The sequence below is a fragment of the Clytia hemisphaerica genome, unplaced genomic scaffold (genome assembly GCF_902728285.1).
Source record: "Clytia hemisphaerica strain Z4C2 unplaced genomic scaffold, Clytia hemisphaerica genome assembly, whole genome shotgun sequence".
In the NCBI taxonomy this organism is placed as follows: domain Eukaryota; kingdom Metazoa; phylum Cnidaria; class Hydrozoa; order Leptothecata; family Clytiidae; genus Clytia; species Clytia hemisphaerica.
The window spans coordinates 496,434-506,293 of record NW_027104060.1 but is presented as its reverse complement, the minus strand read 5'-3'; the positions used below and the strand labels follow the sequence as shown (position 1 = coordinate 506,293).

Below are 9,860 nucleotides of genomic sequence, written 5' to 3'. Positions count from 1 at the left end.
ATTGCTTAGAAATCCGAACTTCAATCGATTTGAATACCACTCAAACACGCTTCTACCAACACCCGTTTCCCAAAGACACTTCAAAATTTAACCATTTATTTTCAATCAAACCTGGCACAATTATCTTGGGATAGTTTATTCATTTGGGAAGACACAGATGCACTTTTTCAACTGATGGTTTTTCTGAAGAAAAAATTATTGCAGCTCGATGGTACAAAGTTTTTTGTCTTTATGGAAGGAGGAAGAATTGCTGCATCATTGATGCCTTTGTATCAAAAGCTTGGCTTTGAAATCATCCACGACCAGGAAATTGCGGACCGAGATTTACCGGATTTAAAGTTCGGCTTCATGAATAATATCGGTTATTCTAATAGCTCAATCAACGCTTATCCTGAGGATCTGTTAACAGACAAATCTTTAAAACTCTGGATGAAAGCAATTATCGACACGGTTGAATCACATCCGCAAAAAGGTGAAATGAAAATAACAAACAGTGATTATAAATATAAATAACTTTAACGTTTCGGATATTAATGTACAATTTCATTTAAATAAGAAGGAGGATTTCTCATGACGTAGAACAAACATACAATATGAATTACAATACCTTATCGGGGAAAACTTCGTCAGGGAAAATTTTCGTCGGGGAAAAATTCGTCACTTGCTGGTAGTTGGTAAACGCATTAAGGCCGGGGAAAGTTTTCGTCGGGGAAAATATTCGTCACTTGTCCAAAATTTCGTCACTTTTCCCCGACGAAGTTTTTTTTTTTTAAAGATTTTGGTCATCAAAGCCCTTTCTTATATTGTTTATTCTTATAAAAACATCTAGATGAAAAACCTACTGTTATAGGAACCATAAAATTCCCGTTAAAGCCCGGCTATTTTTATTTCGTTTTTGTAATTTGAGACTACCAGCTTCCACACAACGTTGCTTCAACGTTCATTTAACGTTACATTGACGTCGGACCCTTACAGTGCAGTGAATTTCCATGAAAAATCATACCCTTACAGTGCACACTTTTTCAAATTTTTTTGCAATTTTTCCAAGAAAATGTGGAATTTTTCCTCCAAAATTGACCAATTTTGTGCCAATTTTACCAAAGAATTTGCCTTTTATCATAATTTCCTACCCTTACAGTGCAGTTAAGTGCAGTTATGTAATTTCTAACCTTACAGTGCACTAACTGAACTATGAAAAACCTACCCTTAAGGGCCGAACGTCTGGTAGGTCATTTACCTTGAGTGCCCCCCCAGGCGTTGTGTACCAGCTGGGATACTAGGTTTTGGGTGACAATCAGCACGAACTTATGATCGATGTTCGAAAGTTCGAAAGCAAAAAAGTTTTCACTTGCAAAATAAAACACACCATTGACTAGCTAAAATTCTTGTTGTCAATATATTTCGTTCAAAATAATTATCATCGATGTAATTATCATTTGTAAATTCATAAACGAATTTAATATAAATACATTATATAAGTCAGTCATTCACAAAGGTAGATAAATACAAATTAAAATTTTCTTTAGTCATATAAGATAAGACTGTATCTAATTGAGTTGGAAGTGTCAAGTCGTTAATGACGTCTGCTTTGTTTAAAGTAGCCATATTTCCTTCATATAAAATCTGATTTTGACTTTCTCGATCGGGAAATCGGGAAATACATTAAGCGCTCCAACGGAGAGCTATCCGCCAATCATTTATGGTTTTCATTTTTGCGTCATTTTTTGTCTCGCTTACTTGTACGAACATTTATGCATTTTACAATGAAATTGTATGGATTTGCAGGATGGACAATCTGAGTCATCGAGACATATTGATTTGTAAGCGTTTACCAAACACTGAAAGAGGAAAAAATGGCTATATAACATTTGGCAAATTTTTGATAAAGTAGTCAACCAGCCCGTAGATATGTGTTTTCTGTACTGGATCCTTTTCTGTAATATCACATTCACTATAATATTTTTGAAGTGTCCTTTAAGGGCGTACTAAAAATTAGGTGGGCGTAAATTCTGGGTCTTACTATAATGGCGTGTTTTCCTCACCCTTAGCTACCATACTAGGTAGAAAAACACATCTCTAAAATCGAGAAACCCACGACTTACCGCACCTGATGAGTCCTGGGAAGGACGAAACACATGTCTGCGGATAGATGTATATTACTGTATGAAACTATTTTGAATGAATTAGTACTTACGAAGGCTAGATGCACAGCCGGTAAACTCTTGACGCAACGTAAATTCTTACAAACTTCATGCGTACCACAGTCACCGTTTGATATGCATAGGTCAGTTTTCTAAACGTCAAATGAGGAAAAAATTTCTAATTTCGAGAGAAAAATTGTAGTAGAAAGTCTCTGAGGGTAGGAAATCGAAGAAAATCTTTCAGAAAATGTCTCTCTAAGGGTCACTTTTCATTAACCCCGGGTACTTGGAATAATCTCTCATAAAGTTCACAGAACAGTCAAGATATTACTGCCCACAACAGCTATTCTAGGTTTCTAGGTGTCAAACCATTCCAGATGTCAAAAAAATGTTTACTGGAGTAGAGCTGTTTTTTTAAATATTCCACTGTTGCCTTTTAAGCAAAGTATTTCTAAAATACAGCGCTTTAAGCGTACACTCTGTTTTTACCATGTTGAAACCACTCTTGAGGAAATTACTCTAATTACACCGACATGGTTTCCATATGGTTGCGCAAATGATTGCACGCTTAAAGCGATTGGAACGAAAAGCATTTGTCGTGGACACACGAACGATCAGTCATTCGTCACGAACGGTCTATCTGTTCGTCACAAATGCTTTTCGAGCGACTTTCCTTTAAAGCGTTCGTCACAAATGCTTTCTAGATTTTGACTCATTCGCGACGAGAGATGCGTTTGTCACGAATGCTTTATGATTTATGAAAAATGCCTAAGCGTTCACGACGAATGCTTTGCTTAAACGAATGTTTAAGCGTTAATGACGAACGTTTTGCCTCTAAACGAATGTCGTAACGAATGCACATTTTTCATGGACGCTTAAAGCGATGTGACTGTAGAAACCTTTACTTATACTTTAATCGGATTAACTTTCGCGAAAGTTAACCCGAAAAAGTATAAGTAAATCATATGTACCTTTACTTGTAATGAGTTACTATCAACAGTTGATAGAACACACTTTGCCATTCGATCGCAACCATACGCTGAAGGACAATCGTTGTTCGATGAACAATGCTGTAACAAAAAGATAGGAAAATTACAATTTGACGAGTTACAGTTGACGCGATAATATTTGAAAGTCACCGTCAACAAAAAATCATAAACGAACGTTCTTCTATTCGATGCGCTCCCTTATTCGATATGTATTATCATGTAACATCTACAGTATGTGGCCGTTTTACAAAATTTCATAAACGAACGTTCTTCTATTCGATGCGCTCCCTTATTCGATATGCTCCCTTATTCGAAATCGAATAAGAGAGCGTCAACTTTACTGCTCCTTTAGCAGATTTAACTAGATTATTTTTTATTTTCAGCAAAATGATAAAAATTAAACTCGATGACAAACAAAGCAAAAATTGATAGATTTCTTGGTGTTATGATATGACTTTGGATGAAGCGCTCATTATCCAGATGATTGCAATAGGGTAAATATTTGTGATATTCATGGAGTAACGTTTTATACGGAAGAATCCAAAACAGACCGGGTGGTGTTTGCCACTAATTTTGAATTCGAGCAATAGAATCAATGCCAAATACCCGGGCTATTTTGGGTACCTCTGCATTCAGTCAACTCTCTCTAATTCGAACCTCTACTATTCGAATCTTTCTATAATTTGAACTAAAATATAATTTGTCCCCTTAGCATAACCTTCTGTAATTCGAATCTTTTTCTAATTCGAAATAAAATTCTTGGTCCATTGAAGATCGAATTAGAGAGAGTCAAATATAAAACATTACGTCATGAATAATCATGGATTTCTGTGACTTACAGAATACGAATCTGTCAATAAGTGTAGATGTGATAACGTTTCTGCTTCTCTACAATGTCCTCTCTTACTGCAGTACTGAGGTATTTGACAGTCCGAATGTTTCGTACAAGTCTAAAATGGAAATTAAAAACATGTATGTTAAAAAATATGTTGTAAAAATATTGGAATATATCTTATCGGAGTTTTTGATTTTTCTAAAAAAAGTAATGCATTGTGGGATTGTTTCGGGGGTATTACAATAAAAATCTCTTAGGAATTCCTCGAAGAAATTCTATTGTAATACTCCCGAAACAATCCCACAATGCGTTGCTTTTTTAGAAAAATCAAAAACTCCAATAAGATCTATTCTTCTCATTCAGCTTTCTTTCTCTTACAGGTAGCTGTCCAAAAGCCATTTCGAATTAATGACATCTTTGAATAAACGTACCAATCTGCAAGTCGGGCCATTTTCATGGTGAGAAAGATTAATTCTTTCATTACAGCTAAATTTCCTTCATAATTATATGAACGATTCCTTCGGCTGTCGGTAATTTTGATTGAGGAGGCATTTAAAAAAAGGGTCACGTTTAAAAGATAAAGCTTGAAAAGAGCTTTCCAACGAACCCAAACATGACATATTTAACTAAAGCCAAAGCTGAGAAAATTGCATTTGAAGATGACGTATCGTTGCTTTGAAAGAATCCTTAAATTTCAGTTTCCTCCAGCAATGAAGGAGTTAATGAGGAAACAACGTGTCCTCAACAAACTGGAATATTACCTACTTACTAAAGACAGATCCTTGGTGCAGATATTGCCGTTACATGTCAATCCTTTGGCACAATCACTGTTGTAGATACATTCCTCGTTCCGCTGGAAGTGAAGGTATGGAATGTAAAGTTTAGAGTTTAGATGTATTATGGTTGGAAGAGACACTATAGAGAACCACACGAGAATGGTCTTTTCCAGAAAAATTTAAATATGGGGGTTGGAGGATATAATAGTTTTTGGAAATTTAATCCCCGGACCTTGTGACTTTTAAGCCCCGGACAGCAGGCCTAACCCACTGGACAAGCATTAGTTGACCCCCTGGACATTCAAAATTACCCTCAAACAGAGCAAGTTTACCCCCCGGACAAGTCAAGGTAAATTTTGTAAATTTTTCACTACCCCCCGGACACTATATCCTCCATCCCCATGTAGGAACATTTTCTGGAAGAGCCCAATTCATGATATGCACCATTGCAATGTCTTCCAAGCACCCAACAGCTGATTGGTTGAAAGTGACGTATTGAATGATTTTACGTCACTTGCAACCAATCAGCTACTGGGTCCGTGATGTAATGTCAGAAGACATTGCAATGGTGCATATCATGAATAGTGTCCTCAATTTAGTATTTCAGTTGACGCTCTCTAATTCGACACATACATTACTATTCGATATGTTCCATTTTTCGATGAAATTGAAAGTCGCCGTCAACAAGAAACTCTTAAATTCGACGCATACACTACTTTTCGATAGGCCCCCTTATTCGATCAAATTGAAAGTCGCCGTCAACAAGAAACTCTTAAATTCGACGCATACACTACTTTTCGATAGGCTCCCTTATTCGATGAAATTGAAAGTCGCCGTCAACAAGAAACTCTTAAATTCGACACATACTACTACTTTTCAAAAAGCTCCATTTTTCGATCAAATTGAAAGTCGCTGTCAACAAGAAACTCTTAAATTCGACGCATACACTACTTTTCAAAAAGCTCCATTTTTCGATCAAATTGAAAGTCGCCGTCAACAAGAAACTCTTAAATTCGACGCATACACTACTTTTCGATAGGCTCCATTTTTCGATCAAATTGAAAGTCGCTGTCAACAAGAAACTCTTAAATTCGACGCATACACTACTTTTCAAAAAGCTCCATTTTTCGATCAAATTGAAAGTCGCCGTCAATAAGAAAATCTTAAATTCGACGCATACACTACTTTTCGATAGGCTCCCTTATTCGATCAAATTGAAAGTCGCTGTCAACAAGAAACTCTCGAAAACGATGCTGTATTGTTTCTTTTTCGATTGAAAACCAATTCCCCTTGACAAATCGAAGTACATATTTTTTATAAGCAAGTGTCTGCCCCTATTTCAGGCTCGCATTGTGCTAAGCATTCTATTATTCTTAAGCAGTAGAACCATTGTATAGGTACCAAAAACTGAGCCTGCATATGCTTATAAACGTTATGCTTATAAAAAAAACATGTAGAGAGCGTCAACCGTAGATCATAAACTAAAAACATTTGAACTCATAAATTTCGCACCACTAATACGCTTCTCTACCGACCGCATTCATGAAATCGTACAAGCATACAATTTCGGAACACTTCAGTAACTCTTTTTAGCAAATACGAAATACCGGAACTATGCGAGTTCTAAATGAGAACTGGTGAAATTATTGTTCTTACCTTATAGAATTTGGCTTTAGGCATGACATCTAGAGCGACGCATTTATGGGTTGCTTGCATGCAGCCATGGTTCTGTGGACATCCATCGCTACCAGAACAACTCTGATGAAAGAAAAAGAAGGTAGAGATATTTTTGTTGAAATTCTACAATTTACTTATGGATAGTTGATCTAACATAATCTAAAAAACCGGTTACTGCCTCGCTAGCAGAATTACGTTAAAATGGAAAAGACATTGAATTGAAATTCATGCTTCAACAAAATTTTGAGACAGGGATGTGTGTTTTTTTTCGCCGTTTGAAAATTCCCCGGGAGCTATTTAGGCAAAAATACGTAATTGGTATGTGATTTCAATAAGAGTCGGTTTTTGACCTTTCCAAAAGTCTTTGCAAATGTTACAAAAACAACAAAAAGACCAAAAGACAAAAAGACTAAAGGTCGCAATTTTCCCCATTTGGGTCTCTTTAAGTGTCGCTTTTGCGCCAATTTTGTCGTTTCAAGGAAAGCTTTTCGCACAAATTTAGCCTCTCGAAGGGTTGGTCCGCGCATACCTGAAATTTTCCAACCCTATTACCCCCAGGGTCGAAAACACTCTTAACCCTTAACCCAGTTATCTCAATACAACCTGAGACTCCATGGATTTTTCACCTACATCATAAGCGGCCGTTAATATCATAAGTTCTTCGAAACTCTTGGCTTCTTTACATGTGCTCCCTTTACATAGATATGGAATATTGCAATCTGAATGTTGTTGGCACATCACTGGCATCGGCTGCAAAGTTATATAACTAGATAATCAGTAGAAAGTCAGGTGGATTTTATTAAGAGTACAGTTGGTCTAATGTCGACACCCCTCTTCTAATTCCGACACTCAGTTTTAGAGATAGGAATAATAGTAAGGTCAGAATCACTGATAGACAAAAGATTTTTTCCTCTCGCTAAGGAAAGAAATAAAGTTTCTGTAAGCGTTTCTGACCTTTCTACTATTCCTATCTCTAAAGAAAGGTGTTGGGATTAGAAGAGGGATGTCGACATTAGACCAAATTACGGTACAGTTTACGATTTTCGAGAGGGATTAGATTTTCATATATTAAGGGAGCTGTCTATCAATAGTAGGGCTTCGTTTATGAGAGTCCCTTGTTGACAAGGATATTCAACATTAGCGAATTGAAGAACGTAAAATTAGAAAGCGTCAACTCTTTTCGACGATAATAAAACTTTTCTTGTTTTCATAAACATTAATCTCATACAGTTTCATTGGTCAGAAATAAATTGGAGAAAAAGATACAGTTGATGCTCTCTAATATTTTGACGCTCAAAAATTAGTGAACGATGGCGGGGTCCTAATAAGGTACGAGGGTGGAAAAAATCCAAAAATCAATCACAAAAGAATCAGAGAATCAAGAAAACTCACTCGATTATGGAAATCACTGTAGACACATTCAGTGTTGATACAAACCATGGATCGTTCTGCGCATGAGCAATCGCTATCTAATGCACATCTTGATTTTAAGTTCGAACACTGTGACAGAAATAAAACAAACAGTTTTGTTAGAGATTTCAACAGAAGAGAAATTTAAAGGCAGCATATAAGATTCAAATTAAGGTTCATTGTCCTCTTTTTATATCGGGATTTAGTCAGAGTCTAAGTACAGTGTCGTATCTACCGGGGGGCAAGGGCGGATTAGCCATTGAATTTAAAGCCCGAAGAGCTAAAATAGAATCTCTAACCTTTCCCAGAGAAGAAAAAGTGAACCCACTCCCATCCAGAACGCGCCTAGAACGCGCTGTAATCATGACGACGGATTGTATATAGTGGTTCCCTTAATTTTGAGGACTGCATTTTTTGAAATTTAGTGATAGATTTTAGTTTCAATCCGAAGTTTGTGTAAAAACCACGCGCCGGCGTTCTGGATGGGAGATAAGTGGTTTCATTTCCCAACTGGGAGTCTCAAGTCTAGGTCTTCGGGCTTGGAAGTCAATGAGTTTATCCCCCAAATAAATTTCGAGGATTAGCTACACCCTTTTTCGTCAGGCATTCTAGAGGTACCGAATTGAAATATTCCCCCCTTCGTTTACATGCCATACATAACGTTATATGAATGTATAACCAACGCAGTTTGTTTTTGTGAAAATCACAAAGCTGCATCCCAACGTTTTTGTTGTTGTTGTTTTTCGGGACCGAAAGATCAAGACAATGTAGCCGAGATTAATGGCATACTAATTTTCTTCAGCATATGAAAACCACTGGAGCCTTATATATACCCTGGGTCAAGTTTCTCGATCCCGGCTTAGTAAAATCTTTGATCGGAGTTTTTTTTAGAAAAGTGGTACCCTAATGGTAGCACTACTCAATATCGGTAAAAAGATTTTTAAACGGAAAGTTTCATTGAGATGCAAATTGACCCATACCGAGTAGTGCTTCAATTTTTACCACTTTTTTAAATTCCCCGGTCAGGATGGTGGATATAGCTTTGTCCATAGTATACAAAAGTCCGAGAGGGACTTACAGTCTGTTTAGCGATGATTTGTTTTTCTGTAGAGATCATAATACAGCGTCCGATTTCACAAATGAACATTTTCGGACAATCACTGTTCTGAAAACATTCTGATCTCTAAAAAAATAGAAGGTAGTAACACAAACAAACTAGTCTTATGTGTAGAAAACTAGATATATACAAAAAATGAAAAAAAAATTGCAAATCGGAGCGAAATATTGATTCAAATCTTTCGAGTGTGGAAGGTGGAAAAAGAACAATCGTGTTATACAAACATGGGGCTAAGCTAAGGAACTCAACTAGTAGTAAACTGCTAAATACACAGAGTAGTTTTTTTTGCATTGATTTCGTGTAATTTGCACGAAAAATATAAAAACTGCACGCATTAACTTATCATCCAATCAGAGGGTTTGCTTACTTAAAAATTCTTCGAGCCCGGATATAGACCTTTTCATAAATATTATGTCACGAACATCACTTGCCTCGTATTCAAACGATTACCATGGTGATTGTGTCGCCCTTGAGACATTAAATGATTCTTTTATGAACAGGAAGTAGTTTTAATAAAATCCACCAGGAGTTAATCACTATGGTAATTGTTTGAATACGAGGCAAGTGAAGTTCGTGACGTAATTTATGAAAAGGTCTATCGAGGCCTGATGAATGAAATGAGATAAGTACGATATCGTGACATTGGCATTGATATTTCATAGATCCATACACCATCCTTGGAACTCATCCAGGAACAGTTTCATTTTTTTGCTCGTTTTTTAGGACTCGATACACCTTTTCGACCATAGTCGCGCAGCCAGACGCGTGCCACTTAATTATTTAACTATCCCCCTAAACTCAATCCAAACCTTTTTTGACACCTTTTTCTATTGTCTATAGGTGCGAAAAAAGACTGAACAGACTTTTAGGGTGGTAAAACGGACAGAAAATGTTCGCGCGGCAATTGGCAGCTAC

The 9,860-nt window shown here is 36.7% G+C and overlaps 1 protein-coding gene across 1 annotated transcript; it reads right to left on the bottom strand.

Annotated features, from left to right (window-relative positions):
• Positions 1 to 1,432: 1,432 nt before the first annotated feature.
• LOC136812357 (uncharacterized protein DDB_G0272420-like) lies at positions 1,433 to 9,620 on the bottom strand. Its single transcript, XM_067068852.1, has 11 exons — positions 9,576 to 9,620; positions 8,907 to 9,011; positions 7,811 to 7,918; positions 7,049 to 7,168; positions 6,398 to 6,499; positions 4,727 to 4,818; positions 4,397 to 4,400; positions 3,970 to 4,080; positions 3,119 to 3,211; positions 2,195 to 2,293; positions 1,433 to 1,838 (listed from the first exon to the last, which is right to left on the bottom strand). The coding sequence occupies exons 1-11, from the start codon at positions 9,618 to 9,620 to the stop codon at positions 1,734 to 1,736; spliced, it is 984 nt and encodes a 327-aa protein (XP_066924953.1). The 3' UTR covers positions 1,433 to 1,733.
• Between the last annotated feature and the right edge of the window lie 240 nt (positions 9,621 to 9,860).

What these genes read in the sequence shown, in the direction of transcription:
- LOC136812357 (XM_067068852.1), bottom strand. Translation starts at nt 9,620, where the DNA reads ATGGTGTATGGATCTATGAAATATCAATGCCAATGTCACGATATC. An exon ending in AATGCCAATGTCACGATATC is followed by an intron (nt 9,012 to 9,575) that starts GTACTTATCTCA and finishes CTATTTTTTTAG; the next exon opens with AGATCAGAATGTTTTCAGAA. An exon ending in TATTGACAGATTCGTATTCT is followed by an intron (nt 3,212 to 3,969) that starts GTAAGTCACAGA and finishes TTTTTGTTACAG; the next exon opens with CATTGTTCATCGAACAACGA.